The sequence below is a fragment of the Leuresthes tenuis genome, unplaced genomic scaffold (genome assembly GCF_036924035.1).
Source record: "Leuresthes tenuis unplaced genomic scaffold, fLeuTen1.0.hap1 SCAF_12, whole genome shotgun sequence".
In the NCBI taxonomy this organism is placed as follows: Eukaryota; Metazoa; Chordata; class Actinopteri; order Atheriniformes; family Atherinopsidae; genus Leuresthes; species Leuresthes tenuis.
This window is the reverse complement of record NW_027325366.1, coordinates 17,027,544-17,045,997: the sequence shown is the minus strand read 5'-3', so window position 1 is coordinate 17,045,997 and position 18,454 is coordinate 17,027,544. Positions and strand designations below refer to the sequence as shown.

The window sequence follows — 18,454 nt, the reverse complement described above, 5'->3', positions numbered from 1 at the left end:
CCTTTGACCTATAGGTGGCGCTATATTTAGAAAAAATGCATTTTTGCTCATATCTTTGGACACGTTTCTCCAAATTTCACAAATGAGGTACCGTTGTAATCCGTGGATATAGCCGAGGTCAACGAATCCTATGACGTCATTCGCGCCATCTTGGATTGTCCGCCATTTTGAATTATGTCAAAAACCTCCAAAACGCATTACAGGTCACCCAGATTGTCTGATCTCCACGGGACTTGACATATAGAATCTTCAGACCATGCCCCACAAGAGCTATCATGTGAAACTTTTATATTCACTTCCGTTTGCCCGTAGCAGCCAATCAAACTCAGCGCTGACACGCCAAATAGGACGTGAGGCCATATCTCAGCAACGATTTAATCTTTTGACATCAAACTTATAACCCAGACTCATGACCAAGTCTGTAAGAGGCCCAAGAAGTCTGGGGAACTTCCACCCACAGGGGGCGCTATAAGTAGCAAAACTGCATTTTGCTCATAGCTTTGGAGCCGTTGGTTCAAATTGGACAAATGAGGTACCGTTGCAATCCCTGGATGAAGACGAGTTCATCTGAAATACTAAACTTGGTCTGTGGACTCATGATGCCCCTCCTAAGCAGCCGCAGGCTTACTTGCTGTTCTGCTAGACCCCGCCATCGCTGCTTGCAGCTATATTTATTATTCTTCTACTTTCCGCCACCATTGAAGTCTATGGCAGCCCCATTAACGCAATGGTAAAAAGTTGTGAAATTTGGCCCATATCTTTAGGACAGTCCCATTAGCAAATTCAACAAATTTGGTGCCCAAATTCAAAACTCTCTAGCGCCACCAACATGTCAAAGTTTGAAGCCCATTCAGCTAAATAACTTTTGACTCGTTGATCCAAATTTCAAAAACAAGGCATCCTTGGAATCCTTGGATCATGACGATTCCAACGCACCCTATGACGTCATTTTCCGTCTGACTAGATTTTCCGCCATCTTGGATTTTGTTGAAAACCTTCAAAAGGATTCTTCGTTCACACATTTTGACCGATTCTCATGAAAATTAGCACAGAGTATCTTAGGACGAATCCGCACAAAAGTTAGGAAGCGGATTTTTTATTTTCGACTTTGTTCACCCATTATAACCAATCAAAGTTGGCGGCGACTACGCCAAAAAGGACGTGAGGCCATATCTCAGCAACCGGTTGGTCTATTGTCATCAAACTTTTATCACAGACTCATAACTCGATCCCTAACAGGCCCAAGAATTGTGGCCATCTTTGACCTATAGGTGGCGCTATATTTAGCAAAAATGCATTTTTGCTCATATCTTTGGACCCGTTTCTCCAAATTTCACAAATGAGGTACCGTTGTAATCCCTGGATATATCCGAGGTCAACCAATACGATGACGTCATTTGCGCCATCTTGGATTTACCGCCATTTTGAATTATGTCAAAAACCTTCAAAACGCATTACAGGTCACCCAGATTGTCTGATTTCCACGGGACTTGATATATAGAATCTTCAGACTAAGCCTCACATGACCTTTTCAGTGATAATTTTTAATTCACTACCGTTTGCCCGTAGCAGCCAATCAAACTCAGCGATGACGCACCAAACAGGACGTGAGGCCATATCTCAGCAACCATTTGATCTTTTGACATCAAACTTATAACCCAGACTCATGACCAAGTCTTTAAGAGGCCCAACAAGTCTGTTGCACTTCCACCCAGTGGAGGCGCTATAAGTAGACAAACTGCATTTTGCTCATAGCTTTGGAGCCGTCTGTTCAAATTGGACAAATGAGGTACCGTTGGAATCCCTGGATGAAGACGAGTTCATTTCAAACACCAAACTTGGTCTATGGACTCATGATGCCTTCCTGAGCAGCCGCAGGCTTACCTGCTATTCTGCTAGACCCCGCCATCGCTGCTTGCAGCTATATTTATTATTATTATTGTCGGCCATTTAAGAAATATTTCACTTTGTAAAACATTTTCCAGCACCCATCGGACACTGGATGTCACCTGGAATGTGAGCTGGTTTCACGATGGCATGAAATGACGGTGTCCATACATTCACTTTAAATGACTCAAAAGACTTGTCAATTTGATCTGGAAGTGAAATAAATACAAATAAATAGAAGACGTATGCTTGGATGTCAGTATAGAATTTCGAAGGTAACCTTCTCAGAAAGATAAGGATGAAGCAATGCCGATAAAACATGGCTCCCGATCCGGACAAATGGAAACATTTTACCACTGCATCCATTGCCTGGTATGTATGCACACAGTGTGGATGTAAGCAGCGACTTAAAGTTGTTCAGATATAACACATTGTGATTAGCACTGAAACAAGGCAATTATTTTACAGTTTTCTTTTTTTTTTTTATTATCCGCACAGACTGTGACAGCCCACCGTAGCTGAGCCGTGATCAGAAATCCCCCCCCTTCTTCAAGGACACTCCAGCATCAGTCCAGAGCAGCGGCAAAGAGGCAGGGGGTAATCAGGGGAAATGAGACAGGATGCACACTCAAGCCACACATAATAATATCCAATCAAGGTCAAACTGTAGTGTCACAGAGGTTGCTATGAGATTTAGAGGAAGGCGGCAACACATCGAGAGGCTGAGGTGCTCAGTTAGAAGATCTGTTGTTCAAAGAGGATCTTCTCAAATCCTTGTGGAGGTGTGTGATAGAAGTCACTAAACTGGCAGTCTAAGATGGCGCTGTCATCCACTGGAACAACAGAAGGTAAAGACACACAGAAGCACAAGGTTAGACACTGTAAACACGTCTAATTAAGCAACATTGTAGTGTCTTTGTCTTAGCTCCGAAGGCAGTGAAGAGCTGAGGTGTGCAACACATCTTTAAGTTACTCTGATCCGTTTCCAGTGATCAGCACCTTACTCATGTCCTTGGTGTGCTATGTGAGTAGGTGACAATGACACTCAACTGGAGTTAGCATCTTCTGCATGAAATATGTCAATGTGACTGACACGAAAGAACCAAAAACACCTGCAAAAACAAGCTTTTATAAAACCTCGGGTCATCCCGTGGGACTTTTCCTGATACGGGAAAGTTTCACAAGATTCTAACAGTGTGTCCACATAAATTGTCCAATGTCAAAATGATTTTCCCCAGCCATGGCTTTGGAATACCTTTTCGGCTTAATCTGTGGTCCACACATGCACTGCGGTCCTGAAATGTTCAGGAGGGAAAACACAGCTATCTGCAGCATTGGACCCAGCCCCGTAATAAAACATCTGGAAGATTCAGCGAGCAGCGGAAAATCTCACAGAGCAATTACTATGACTGAGCGAGCAGGCACACCGGTGAGGCTTACTGCTTCATTCTTCTTTCTTTTGACCTGTATATTGCTTTCGACTTACCCCTCAGTATCGTTGGGACATACCAAATACACGTCTCATAGGAGCCCATCGGCCATTCTCTATGTTACACAATGTGCTTTTTGCACCATGTGCGATCGAAACAGATCCCTTTCCTTTCACTTGCCACTGTGAGAACACATCTTGTGCACACATTCTCCTCAACATCTCCAGTGTTTATGCACCAAAAAGGCCCTTAGTGACCGACTCTGTGAGTAAATCACCTCAACTGACGAAAGAGACAGCAGCTCTTTCCAAACCCACACCATACCAAGCCAAAGGGCACCACTGAAGTCTAGACGCTTAGTAATCCCAGTTATCAGCCTGAGCTGTGGAGATAGCAGAGGTGATGTCAGTGGATCTTTTTTTTCCTCTTTTATGCAGTCCTGGAAACAGTTTTTCCTTTTGTCTGTAAAAAGTGCAATTGCTGGAAATGCTTAAAAAGTCACAAGGCGTCTTTAAAGGTAAAAAAATATGTGGTCGTTTGATCCAATGGATATAGTTCCTCGACTTTTCACACAAAGTTCAATTAACAAATGACATGGCTGAGACTATTTGAGATCTTTGCTCGACAGTATATCCGTAAAGATTTCAAACATCTTTCAGGTTTTCTTTCCCAAATAAAGTCAAAAGTGGAATTCACTAAAGAGCAAGATTGACTGGCAAAGTTGATCAATTAATGTATCCGTTGTGTGTTTTCAATCGGAATAAAACCTGCGCGGATCGGCTCTTAAACACAGTTCGCACGGCTCTCTCCTGTGTTTGTAGTGAACTTTTCAAATAAAAGTTCAACAGTCAGACAAAAGAGGTGTACAGTAAAAAAAAAATAAAAAATGCACATATGCAGCCCTCTGCTGGAATACAAGTGCATGACAGCATCTCTTAAGAAGGCCGGTCCAAGAGAGATTCCATTCAAAATGTGGCTCTAGATGCTGACTGATATCAAAAGTTAATCACTTCTATGTTGAGCCACGCCACACTGCCTGTAAAACTGTAATTTGGAATTCTGCCAGATCACCAGAGAATCAGAAAGACAAATAAAAGGCAACATTGCTTTTGCGTCCCTGTCATCCCTGTTTGCATCGGGAACATTGCTGTTACGTTATGATGAAGTAGAATTCAACTCGGTCCTACCTGAACAACGTGAATTAGTTCAGAACTCTGTGATTTCAATATATAGCTCATTAAACGTTAATCAGACAAATTAAAGTCTCATTTTAAAGCACATTGTCACTGTTAACAGATTTGAAATGTTATTCAATTCTTTAACAGAATAGCATATTCTGTAGAAAAGATCGTCTGTGCTTTTTTGTCCCCCCACACGATCAATACATAACTTTTTTTTGGAGATAATATGGTCAATTTCTTGTCCCTTTTTTAAAAAAAACAAAAAAAAAACCAGACTATAGTCATCCTGTGTTCAATGACGTACTTGTAAATGTAAATGACGTTTTAATGTACCCGTGAATTACATAAAAGAAAGGAAACAGGAAACTGTAACGCGGATCCGTCCACAACTTTGAGGAATTCTCCTGACTTACGAAAACAGCCAACACAAACCGACCCGACCACAAGGCCTCGCTGGAGGAGTGAATAAAATGACGTCTTTGTCTCGCCGATGCGGAAAACGAGTGAATCCAAAAAGTAACCGACCTCGTAAAAGAAGTCGGCGTATGAAGCCAAAAAAGGAACTTACCATAAACTACAGGGAACACGGTGCCCCGGATCCCTGAGGCAGGACAGTGCATGTTCTTTCCATTCAGGTATAAATTCAGCTCCACATGGTCGTACGTGATGCCCTGAGGAACACAAACACACGTGTAACCACACTGCACAACTTCAGATAACCTGGTTTTACCACAAAAGAGATACTTCTTTCTAGACTTGTCTGGCAACACATTTAAAAGTAAGGATTGAAAACTTTTGGATAGCCCAATTATACAGTAACTACACAGAAATTTTTAAAAAAGAAGAAAAAAAAGGCACATTTAGGCTTATATCCCACAACATTCCCGGAGTATTCGCCCTCCAGTAGCTGCTCTTTTATCTACTGGATTGTGACGACTTGAGCTTTAATTATTAAATTATGGTCAATGGCACCTCCGTCCAAGAAGCTCATTCATTCGCTCCAACTCAAAGTCCGTACGCATTACATCCGTGTTCTAAAAACGCTTTTATGAGTACTGACAGATCTGCAAACGGGTGGTTTGCTTTCATCTGTTCGCTGTTTAGTCAGAACCAAAGTGAGTGGGAGTGCTTTTTCTGATAAGGTGCAACCCGAGTGGGTGTTGTTGCTGTAGAAAGGTGACTTACAGCCTGACGCTAAAGAGCAAATAGGCGTGCATGTGGCAAACTGTGGCGCAGACAGAAGCCGATCCAGCACATTAAATCATGCACTGCAGTGTCGGGCAGCTTGAAATAAGGTTCAAGCGTCTCAGGACGGGTGCTGAAAGACCAGCTCGCTGGGATTTCCACCAAGATTTTCAACCTGTCACAGGCTGCAGTCCCATCCTGGCTGAAGACATCCACTGTAGTCCCCCTACCCAAGAAATCCCCCACAACCAGCGTCAACGACTACCGGTCGGTTGCACTTACACCGGTGGTGATGAAGTGCTTCGAAAAACTGGTTAGGAGTCACATCAAGACCTTCATAATCCCCGGTTAGCCTACAGGGCAAACTGGTCGACAGAAGACACCGTGAACGCAGCGCTATCCACAGCGCTGACCCACCTGGAGAAACAAGGAAATTACGCCCATCTTGTCTTTGTGGATTATAGTTCAACACCATCCTTCCCCACGGTCTCGTGAGGAAACTGCTGAACCTCGGACTGCCTCATTCCACATGCCTCTGGATTAAGGACTTTCTGTCAGAGCGTCCACAGAGGGTCAGGATTGGCCTCCACACCTCCGCACCGGTTCCCCTCAAGGCTCTGTGCTGAGCCCCCTGCTTTTCACCCTCTACACGTCAGACTACACCCCCATCCACACCAGCAACACCTTCGTTAAGTATGCAGACCAGGACAAATAGATTAAAAGATAGTTTCTGTCCAACTGCTGTCAGAGCCATAAATGCCTCCTCACAGTGAAGTCTTTCTCTTGATAAGTGCAACATATTGTTTTTAATACATAGTCATGTTGTTTTATATTGTTTTTTATTTAGTTTTTATATAGTTCCATTGTTTAGAAATTGTTATATGTCTGCACTGAAAGGCCGGCGCCTTACTTTTCGTTGCAATGACAATAAAGAAAATCTGGAATAAAGCAGGTTTCTACCACAGGTCTCGAGATCCCTAACGATCTGTCATTTTCAAATATTTTGTTGAAAATAAAAGGATTTCAAAATAAATACATTCAAAAAAAGAGAGATCACGGGAATAATTAATGCATCACCTTTACACTGTTTGAACACCTCGGTTGAGAAGATTCCCATCTTTGGATGAAAACAAACTAGCCTATACCATTCCCTTTGATCATTTTAAGGCCCATGTATCTTTCTACTTACAACTTATCAGCGATTTGACCCAACATAGATTCACAGAGAACATACGTTTTCAGCCTCTCGGGGAAAATTGGCATCACTGAAATTTCTCAAGAGTTTAGGTCATCAAACTTAAACGCCTAATTAGGGAAATCAAAAAGGGGCACTCACCACGATGTCACCCTCCTGGGGAAGGCTGTTCGCCGGTAGCCGATTCTTCTCTTCATTATTATGGTACACAGACCCGTCGTGCCTCAGGACTAAGCTGTTTGTGTCTCTGCCTAAAGGCACTTGGTTAAGATTGACTTTCTGGGTGGCCACACCAACTCCCCACACACCTTAAGCCAAAGCACAAAACTCAAGAATTCAATATTCCGAGTCACTCTTAACACAATCACAACAATGCACTTACATTTAAAAACAACATCACACGTGCAATCAGACGCTGACGCATGTACGAGAACAGAATTAGCGAGGCTGAATCATATGAGCATGCAGTCACAGGACAGCGTTGCTATTAAAAAGCGCAGCGTGCCACAGTAAACTCCCACAAAGAATGCACTGGAAAATTGCAATCAGGCAGGGAAAGAGGGCAGGAGAAGGAGTGCTTACCAGTGGACTGGATCTTAAACTCGAAATAGCTTTTGTTCTGGTGCAAAGGAGCACTGGCCAGGCAGCCTCCGGTGCCACATATCCTCCGGCCGCTCTTTACAATGACAACATCGGTGCCTGCAAGAAAATCGCAACAAACTCACTATTTCTACCTTTTCTGTCCGTTTTTTCAATTCATATCAATAAATAGTCTGATAGATGTCATGTTTCTGAAACAAGAAGATGCATTACAAATACGTTCAAGGATTTTCTGGCAACCGAAACCTTTTTTTTTTTTTTTAATTTCTGTCTGTTGGTTAAACTCTGAATCGTTTCAGGACTGCGCCAAACTGCTTTCCGTCAATATGGTCCTCATCAAATTTCATTTGAAAAGCTGTCTATCTCTCACTTATTTATGACCAGTGTGACACGTTCAGCAGCCTAAAAAAAACCCAAAAAATACTGTATGTTAAAAAAAAAAAGAAATCAAAGTTTTGGTAAATGCAACCTCAAAATCCACATCAATACAGAAAGTTTTGAGCGCATCTCTGAATTTCTCAATATCTATATGTAGTCTGAGATTGAAATATATACTTAAATGATACATTTTTGACACCTTAAACAAATTTTGAAGCGACTGGTGATCCAACTTGCGACCTTTATAAGGAGACATTTGAATCCTCCTGCAAACTACCAGAGACTTTACAGTGAGGCATGAGCCACATCATGTCCATTAACTGATAAAAACATCTGGATGCTTGTGCTTTCAGGGTTTGTTGTAAATGATACGAGTTCAAGCTCCTGCACTTTGCATGAATCTTTCCATTTTAAGAAAGTTCAAACTTCACTGTGTGACTCTGTGACAGCAAAAGTTCACAGAAAGTTTCACAGAATATCATCCATCACTGTGAATTATCCAACCAATAGTGTACAAAAGGTTTAAATGACCCGTAAAACAGTAAAACACACCATTCACAAAAACTAAAAATCATAACATGCAGTCGTGTCATTGACCAGTAAATTCTCTTTAAATTCTCCGGTTTCACTCCTTGCCAAGTCTTCAAATTAGGTAAATACAACCTCCGATGAATAACAACACATGACATATTTCACTGTGTCATTATTCATTTAACAGAGACTAACCCAAAATGCAGAGGCAGCGTGTATAAAATAACAAAGTCCACCAATACTGCTTCCAGAGGAATCCAGGCGCTGCGAGTCAAATGTGACTGATTAACTGAGCATCAGCAAGTGTGAGCGCCTCTCTAAAAGCAGACGTTTTGGCAGGTTGCTGGTCTGGAGCATTAAGGTGTGTGTTCAAGCAAGGAGGAAAGACATCAGCAGGAGTGGATATCCCAGCAAGTTCCCCCACAGAGTCACACCACACAATACTCAGAGAAAGTTAATGACAGTATAATTATGCTACAATTAGAATCAGGTATGGCTTGTTAAGAAGGGGTAGCAGGAGAAAGCCTCTTCTCCCTAAGAAAGAAAGAACATGGCAGCACAGCTTAAGACTTCTGCAACAACGTGCTTTGGTTAGACTAGACCAAAGTGGAGATGTTTGGTGATAATGCTCAGAGCCACTTCTGGTGAAACCCAAACACAGCATATCAGCACACACACCTCATACCAACTGTCAAGCACGGTGGTGGAGGGGTGATGGTTTGGGCTTGTTCTGCAGTCACAGGACCTGGACAACTTTTAGTCAGTGAGTCAACCATGAACTCTTCTCTATACTGAAACCGTTCTGGAGTAAAATATCAGAAAATCTGTCCGCCTGCTACAACTTAGCTGAAATCAGGCAGCGCGAGAGGAAAATGACTTGACGCACAGCAGCAAATCTACAGCAGGAAGTCTGAAAAAGAGGAGAATCAAGATGTTGCAACGGTCCAGTCAAAGTCATGTATGAATGCCAGAAAACCTCAAGGGACGTTGTGAAGAAGAGTGGATCAAAATTCCATCAGAATAATGCGAAAGACTCACATCACACAGGAAACAAATACCAGAAGTTGTTGCTTTTAAAGGTGGTTCCGCTAGCCGTTGATTCATGGGGTGGACTTGATGTAATATTAAGTATTGTTTATCTGAGGTTGAATTTACTTAAAATACTTTTAAGAAGAATAAAAGTCCTGATAAGTGAAACCTTATATCTTATATATTTTTCCGACTGCTTCCAGTTTAACGCTGAAGGAACATTTCTCTGCAGGATTAATATTTCCTAACTCGATTCTTTACACTTAAAATCAGTTGACAATACGTGCACTTAATAATTCGATGTTTTGAACACGTTTTTAATCGCAGTGTTTCCTGTTGCCTCTCCTCTTGCGCTTTCCACATCCGAGTCCTTCTTCCATCAGCGCTCCGGTGCACGGTGTTGATGGGACGTTACTGGTGTTCTGCTTCGACTATTACATTTACGACGCATCTCTTGCATCAAATCGGGGTATTGTATGTCTCGTCTGTCTGGTTGTGTACTTTTCTTTTGTTTGGGGGAAAAAAAAGGAAATGAGACACGTTAACCCTTACAACCTCTGATTCAATTGCTGTGGGAGTTAGCATAACATGCTAGTTTACATGAAAGAGAGTCACCAATTACTATGTTAGGACAGCTAACTGAAAGTACTGTATGTTAAAAAAAAATACCTTCAACCATGTTTTGTAGGTAACAAAAACGCAGGCAGAGCTCGGTGTCAGCACGAAAGCTAAATTTGACGTCAGAAGATGTAAACCGTCTTGTAACACACACACACACACACACACACAGTCACCTGGCTGTGTGTACATATCAACTGTGGCAAGTTACCACAAATATACTTACCCATGTGATGGGTGTCTAACTGAACAGTAGGCATCTCTTTGAGGGGAATATGCCCCGACCCCCCTTCCCCGCAGCAGCCAAAGCAACACGTAAACATCGCAGCCATTCTTGCTCCAACACTGGCCAAACACCCGGAAAGAAACTCGTACTGTCAAACCAAAGAGCACCCGGCGTCAAAACGTCAAAAGGCTCCCCGGCGACAACAGTGACACCTAGCGGCGCAGGTTGGAGCGACATAAGCCCCTTACTTCCTCACTGTATCCAATCACAGCGGGTAAGATAGGCAGTTGCTCCTGATGGCATGGAAACAAGGGAAGAAAATCAAGGTCAAAATTTCTCCACGTGACTAAGTAACTATTGGGTATCGATGTTACATAACCCCGGGTGAATTGAAAGTGGATAATAGGGGGGAAAAAAGAGTGAGGTGTTGAGTCGGCACTGCGAGCGTTCATAACTGCAGAGCATACTCACTCAAGTTTGTTTTGCAATCAGTACAATGGGCCCGATCCACTTTATGGTTAGATTTGTCAGGGTATGTTCGCACACGGTGCCTGGATAGTGTCAGGCCCATCTGTTCAAAGCTGCACAGTGTTGAGTTTTGCACATTTTTTATGTCAGTTGAAGCAGCCGAGCGGCCACGTTCGCACATGTATTTACACATTTCACTGTGTGAGCAGCTCACAGCTGCATATGATGGTGAGCAGCAACAAAACAAAAAACGACTGAAGTAGTCCGGGGTAGAAACGTGCGGTGCCCAAACTGGGACCACAATCTACTTGACAGTTTTTCACGCTGTAATGTTTTGCATAGCAACAGCCCCTCCCCCATCCGACTGCCAGGGACCCTCTGCAAATTACCCTACAGCGCCAAAAAACGTAAACCCCCCCTAAATGCTTTTAAACGGGGCTGTCAAATAGCTCGAGATCCGCGGGAGGTTCCGCGTGGCTGGCAACGCATGACACGCCGGGTCTCATCTGCGCGCAAACACGGACGAATCGGCACGGTCCGGTTTGCCGCGCGCCACTGAAACAGTTAACTGCACACCCGGAAAGGGCGAAGTCTGCACAGCAACAAGCGCCATGATTGCGTTGCGCTGAGCGTCTCAGCAGCTGGTGAGTGATTCTTTTGGTCCAGTAGTTGCATGTTACTATGCGCTCGCAAAATCTGTCACAGCCCTCCTTCGGTACCTTGCCAACAGGAGCAGCGCTCGCGCGACCCGGTTGTCTACGATTTGTCGCATTGGATTGGTTAGGAGACGGCAACTCAGAGCTCAACTCAGCTAGCCGCCGTCCTGCTGCCGATACAAGCCAAGAGATGACTGCTCGTTGGAAGAGTTTACATCCCGCCAAGATGTTGGCGATTTTGAGTTCGAGGCGACCCAAAACGTATCGCGGGCTTCTTTCAGCGCTCGCTGGCGGCAGAAAGACGTCAGGCAGCAGGATGCGGCTCAGCTTTCAAAGCGCAAACAGAGCTCTTGGCAGGACTCGTGTCGGTCTTTTGCGCGGGCACAGACAGTTTCACTTTCAGGATTGGAATACTTCAAACACAGCTGGAACGTGACTGCAAAAAAAAAAAAAAAAAAAAAAAGATCTGTATCCTTTTGCGATGCTACGGTGTTTTATTCTGCGTGTGGGTGCGTATTATGTAGCCTGTTTTTATTGAGTGCTGATTTATTGTTTTTTTTGTTTTCCTCCCCTCTGTTCTAAATTAAGCACTTATTTGACGCCTGGGTGATGTGTTTACAGGGTACAATGGAGCAGCTGGAAGAGGAGCTCACATGCCCAGTGTGCTGCGGTCTGTTCGAGGACCCGCGCGTCTTGCTTTGCTCTCACAGCTTCTGCAAGAAATGCCTGGAAGGACTCTTGGAGGGGAACCGAGGTCCAGCTTTCAGAACGCCCCTCAAATGCCCCACATGCCGCAAGGAGAGCCCCCACAACGGCGCGCATACCCTGCAGATCAACTATTCTCTCCGCGGAATAGTTGAGAAGTTCAGCAAAATAAAGGTGTTGCCGAAAATGTCCGTGTGCAAGCAGCACTGCGGGCAGCCGCTCAACATTTTCTGCGCCACTGATTTAAAACTCATTTGTGGATTCTGCGCCACGACGGATGACCACAAAGGGCACAAATTCAGCTCCCTGGAGGATGCTTATGAGCGGGAGAGGGGGGCGTTTGAGGAGCTGCTACGCGGCGTGGAGAGTTGGCGGAGCGCAGACACGCTGTCCTGCCTGGAGACGCTGCAAGCCAGCAAGAAGACGGCGCTTCAGTCGGTGACCAAGGACGCGGAAAAGGTGGCAGAGTATTTTGACAAGCTCATCGGAGCCTTCGAATGCAAGAAGAGCGAGATTTTGTCCGACTTCGAGACCCTGAAACTGGTGGTGATGCAAGCGTACGACCCGGAGATCGCCAAGCTGAGCGCAGCGCTGGAGGAGCAGAGGCGCGCACTCAGCATCGCCGAGTCTTTCAGGAGCGTCTCGGACCCCCTGTGTTTTCTGCAGCAGATGCAAGAGTTTCGAGAGAAGCTGAAGGTCCTCAAGGAGACGCCTCTACCCTCCCGGAAAGACATGGACGTCGGCCCACTCGTGCGCAATTTCGACGTCAAAAAGTGGGATTCCCTTCGGCTCAGAGAAGTAGACAAGATCTCCGTCCCCCACGAGAACGGCGCCTACCGAACGGGTGGCTCGCGGATGGCAGCACCCACACGGATCGTCTTCTTTCTGGCTTTTTTATTGCTGCCAACACTACTCCTGCTGCTGCCGCGCAACCTCGCATCCGACGTGACCTCGAAGATCGAGCCGCTCGCTTCTGTCATCCTCTCGCGCACAGATGTTTACCTTCAAGAAATGACTGACATGTGCACTACATTGATGGAGTGGGTCAGGAGCGTGTCGTGAAGTTAACTAACTCCACTGTCCACTTTATTGGCAGTTGTAAGTTGTCCTAATTAGCCTTTTTGTGTGTGCATCTCACACCTAGAGACCCGTGGGATGCAGTGGATGTAAGGAATCACATGTTTACAATGTCCTGTGTTCGTTTCTTTCTGTTTGTTTGTCTTTTTGCATTTCGAACCTCATGTTGCAACCTCGAAAGAATCCAACAGAATCAACCCTAAACCCTCAGAGGCGGCAGCCATAGATTCACGGAAAGTAGACGCTAAAACAAACGACCCTAAACGAGCGAGCGAGCATACTATTACTCTTTTATACTCTGATCATATTTGCTCATTTTTTCTACTTGCCGAAGATGATCTTGACAAATAAACCTGAGAAATCTGACTCACTTCTGATTGCTTTATTCAGAGGGACAGTGGCAGTCGGACGGCTGCTGTGAGCGGAGGAAAAGCGGTGCGGTCCACGGCCTCCCTGCCCCCCCATCAGCCCCCCTCACGGCGCGCGTCCGCGCAAAAAGTGATGCTGCGACCTCCTCCAAGGTTACACACGTTATGTAACACGGCCCGTGTGAAATATTCAGCGGGTTGGGGGAAAAAAGGGATAAAAAAAACCGAAAAACACTGCTGTGTGATACGTTTTCAGGGAGAACACCTGGAAGCCCTACAGCTGCGTTTCCAGTCGGATGTTTAAAGCGCGTTTAATGAGCGGTCCTCCTCGTTTCTGCTCAGAATTTATACCGGTTCACGGAGCTCATTTGTTGCATAACTTATCCGATCCATCAAGTCAAAAACCTGCTGTTTAATGAACGGTGCAGAGTTGGGGCTTATTCCGCCTGCAGCGCATCTGCATGCGTGAGCGAGAACGACTCGTCTGACATCACAGTGCGTTTGTGTGGGTAATTGCAACGTGATCGAATACTTAATGTTTGTTTGTTTGTTTGTTTTACAGCTTCTATCAGTCGCCTTTAAAACGGATCAGATCAAAACTGTGAAAAGTGTGACCTTTGAGATTTATTTATTTATTCTCCTGCGTTGGGAGGAAAATCCTAAAGCCGAAGTGCATCCAGTGATGGCAGCAGCGACCCTAATTCAGGATGTGCGTCATAGCACGCCAGGACAAACATACATACATATATATATATATATATATAAAGTCTACATTAATATTTAAATTGCAACTGCACACACATTCAAGTGCAGCCAGGAAAAAAAAAGAATAAAGGTGTTCATTCATCTATATTTTTTAAACTACTCGGGATTTGTGCAACACAACAATCGAAGCGCATGGACGCAGGTCAAGCTTTTGGCCTTTTATGAGACTCCCTAAAAAGAACATTTCAGTCTCCATCCAGCCAACTCACGGTAACCAAATATTATAAACTACAACTGGGTTAAATTTCAGGACATCTTTACGTCTGCGTGAGGAAGTCTAACACGCTTTTGTGCACACATCGCGTGACGGTATGTAAGCGAGGAAACCCCGAGTTGTGTTTAATTGCTCACCGACAGAAGATCATTCAGATTCTAAAAAAAAAAAAAAACCAGGATGGCAATTAATGTAGAAAAGCAATTTCACCGTGTGGACCGTGACATTGTTTTGTTTTTTTCTTTTAATTCTTCACCTGGACATATTCTATAGTCTCCACGTGCAGGGAGCGATACAAACGCGGGTAAATGTAATTTAGGAGGATTTTCCTGGGAAATCATGGAATTCCAGCCCGCGAGTGAACGCTACTCAAACTTTTAAGATGCGAGCGGAGATGAAGTTTTGTTTCATTTATGTATTTCATGACTTTCATTTGGAAAAAAAGAAAAAGAAAAGCGGTTTTCCCCCCCGTAACCCTGTCAATAAACACACTCTCATAAGAGTCAACACAGTAGCCGTGATAACGCGGTGAGTGTTCAATATTCACCCCAAACATTATTTATTTATTTTTAATTAACTGAATGCGATGTAAATATTTCTATATAGGCAGAAGAATGAAAGGGTCCGTGGAAAGAAAAAGTAAAAGGGTAATTTCCTCTCCAGTTATTTCCAGGTCCCCCGAAAAAGAAGAGAATAACTCCTCTCTTGCCAAATCCCTTATTTCCAGACTCATAATTAGAGCTGCGTAAATCTGCTGAGATGAAATTATTTGATCAGAAGAGGCCTAACAAGGCCACACTGGAAGGAAATGGCTGCAGTGTGCTTTATAAATACACACACACACACACATATATAAATAAATAATGGAGGGTAAAATAAAAAAAGGGCCTAAACCTTTTTTAATATATCACACAGCCTTAAAGATTCATCGTCCATTAGAAAAAATATAATCTCAATCTTGATAAATTATGGTTTATTTTGCTTTAACTCACATCTACGCCGATTAGCTCAAATTTATTTAGCATTTTAAACGGGTGTAATCAGGTTCTTCATCTCTTACAAGATGAATTTTGGATCTTGTCATTATATCCTAAATGTAGGCCAGGCCTCCGCATAAAGCGCTCCTCTTTGAGCAGGTACCGGTTTTTTTATTTATTTTTTAAAACACTGCTCGTTTGAACATTTGTTTTTCTCTTTTTAAAGGCGTTATATGGGAGGTATCCCAATTCTGTTCGCACCCAGCACCGCCTGAGACAAAGAGCGACAGGACCGTTAGTCTGTGGAACAGAACCGCAGGACGGGTTCTGTGGAAGAGGAATGCGAAAATTCTTTATTAGAAAAAAAAAAAACAACATCCCGAAAACAAATCTAACAAGAACGCATGGCATTCATATTCCATTACGAAACATCGCGTTTATAATCCAGTGGCTGTGCTCGTTTGGAGCACAATCTGTGTCAGCGCTCGCGCGGATCGGGGCCTCGCGGGCCGTGATGCGAGCTTCTTCTTCGTGGACTGCGGCGCTTCCACAGCTGTGCGAAGACTGCCCAGTGGCTCAGGTACCGCCGCTATAACCAAAGACAGAACACCTGAACTGAGCTCAACAGCGACAGAAAGACGCTACAGACAGAAGCGTTTAAAACTTTTATTTTCCCAAGCGAACAGTAAAAACAAAAAACATCCGTTAATACAAAATAATTCAGTGGTGATTAAAATTCTTAAACATGCTACCTGTAGGAATGGAAAGCCCATCATGTTGCTGTTTGCTCTGAGAACAGTCAGCAGTGGTTGGGGATGCTGGTTGGGAGTGGCCAGCTTTGCTTCAGCAGCACGATTAATACTGGAGACTTCAACTAGTCTTAACTCCAATATTTACGTGCTGCTACAGTAAGGCCACCAGCTGATCAGAGAAACAAATAAATAACCACATAACCTTTTCCTCATGAAGGAAAACGGTCATCTATGCAGCCTTAACTCAGACTACAAATAACCGACTAAAACAAAATGACACAGTAGTCTCTAAGAAGGGAACTGATAGAAACAGGACAGGAACAGCGAGGTGACAGATCTGATGGATATTCTGGCTTTGCTGCGGCAGCACAGCATGGCCTGCATCTCAGAGTCACCCACAAACCATTCCGTGCTGCTACAGCATCACCAGAGGTGCAGCCATGGTTCCTCTGCTTCTGCCTCATCTCATCCTCTTCATCGCTTCCCTCATCCTCATCATCCAGGCTTCATACCCACCTACACCTTTACCAGTAACGGGCGCAGACTCAACACGCATCATTAGTCTTCCTAAAGATGCTCAGATGATCACCAGAATCAAGATTTAAGTCGTCCTCAGTAGGCATGGGATCATCTCGCTCTGAAACACACAAAGAGAATACAGTTCAGTGCTTTTCTTTCTTTTAAAAAACAAGTCTGGCAGAGATCCTGTTATGCAAGAAAAGAATAAAGACTACAAAGTCTAAAGTTTGTGGACAAAACCTTACAAAGTTAGAAAGATTTCAGAACCAGGGTGCACCACTTTAGCCACAATATAAGACTAACTTTGATGTTAGATGATGAGTTCAATGACACAAAGCAGGGATGTAAAGTTCCTCTTCAACAAACTGAGAAACATTTCTTCAGACCTTCCTTAATGCACACGGACACTCATGCTGGTGCAGGAGAGGGCCTTTCCTACACTGTTGCCTCAACACCAGATGCACAAAGGTGACTAAGATTATCATCGTCGTGCGGTTCAGGGTTTGGAATCCCGTCATATGAGACCAAGCAGATCGGATACACGTCTGCCGCTGCAGCTTTGAGGATCAGTTCTCCAGAACCAGTGAAACGGAACACGTGGTGCATTTTGGACGGAACAGATTCATTCCAACCAGTTCGAAACAACTTAAGAACCAGTGCTGCAAATGCTAATTTGAAACATCTGACACAATGAGATCGTAATCATTTTACAAGACTAATAAAATATAATGGTTTGTGAAAAAAGAAAAGAAAAAAGGAGTCGAGCTTAACAAGGAGAAAAAAAAGGTAACTCTGAATTCATTCACTTTTCTTTGAAATGACTAAAATACAGTCATTTCTGTCTGATACTCGCCAGAGGAAGAGTGCAATTTATCTTTCACCAACTGACCGCTCTCAGATAATTAACTCCACTGTTGTATTCAGTGACTTCTTGCATAACAGAAACCTGTCTGTTTCAAACAATGAATTTCAACTTAGCGTGTTTCTGGAAGTGTTAGAGGACATTTGGTTTGTTCAGGCGTCATTAAGCGAGACCCCACCAACAAAGTCCTGCTGACCTGAAATTGGGGGAGAAACTGAGAACACAGAAAACAAAAAGAAAGAAGGAGCTAACAGGAGGAGTAACAGTGCCATAACCCAAATCTCCCTCACACACTCAAAGAGTGCGTCTGCTTTTGCCACAAATGTTTGTAGGACTCGCAGGTAAATATCAACTAAATATCTAAATCCTAAAACATTCTCTCCTGTACTGCACGCTTGCCTGTATGCACGTGTTTCAACAAGTTTCCTTTCCTGATGATAATCCCCACGGAGGTTGGATGTAGAAATTCTGTTGCCACTAGAGGTCTCAATGGACCTGTAATTACGATCTCCGTCAGAAATGGACCCGGTAGTCAGAATCCAATAACATACCCAACATACTTCCCCTTCCATCGAGGTACTGGCAAGTCATGCTTTTCTTTCTTTTTCCCTCTCCACCCCCCCCACCCCTCTAATCTCTGGCATAGTTCTTATGATGGATCATTTCTTTAAGGAAAAATAAAAAATCCCTTTCATTCACCCTCTTGATAAAAGTAATTCATTTTTATTCTCATATTTTCTTTTTGTTTTATCACTGAGATACCAACTAGGATCCCGACTGGAGGGGGGGGGGGGAAACAGCAGGAGCAGATGGTCGGCTGCACTGAGGCAC

At 43.9% G+C, this 18,454-nt stretch overlaps 2 protein-coding genes across 3 annotated transcripts; one reads left to right on the top strand and one right to left on the bottom strand.

Annotated features, from left to right (window-relative positions):
• Nucleotides 1–1,928: 1,928 nt before the first annotated feature.
• On the bottom strand, nt 1,929–10,779 carry spryd7b (SPRY domain containing 7b). Its single transcript, XM_072396690.1, has 5 exons — nt 10,261–10,779; nt 7,461–7,577; nt 7,020–7,186; nt 5,067–5,169; nt 1,929–2,720 (listed from the first exon to the last, which is right to left on the bottom strand). Exons 1-5 carry the CDS (start codon nt 10,364–10,366, stop codon nt 2,623–2,625), a joined length of 591 nt encoding a protein of 196 aa, XP_072252791.1. The 5' UTR covers nt 10,367–10,779; the 3' UTR covers nt 1,929–2,622.
• A 509-nt stretch (nt 10,780–11,288) lies between these two features.
• Nucleotides 11,289–13,917, top strand: trim13 (tripartite motif containing 13). 2 transcript variants are annotated; one of them, XM_072396688.1, is made up of 2 exons: nt 11,289–11,372; nt 12,006–13,917. In XM_072396688.1, exon 2 carries the CDS (start codon nt 12,012–12,014, stop codon nt 13,149–13,151), a length of 1,140 nt encoding a protein of 379 aa, XP_072252789.1. In that variant the 5' UTR covers nt 11,289–11,372; nt 12,006–12,011; the 3' UTR covers nt 13,152–13,917. The 2 variants fall into 2 exon arrangements, with proteins under 2 accessions (XP_072252789.1, XP_072252790.1); XM_072396689.1 differs by lacking the exon at nt 11,289–11,372 and adding an exon at nt 11,381–11,893.
• The last annotated feature ends 4,537 nt before the right edge of the window (nt 13,918–18,454 follow it).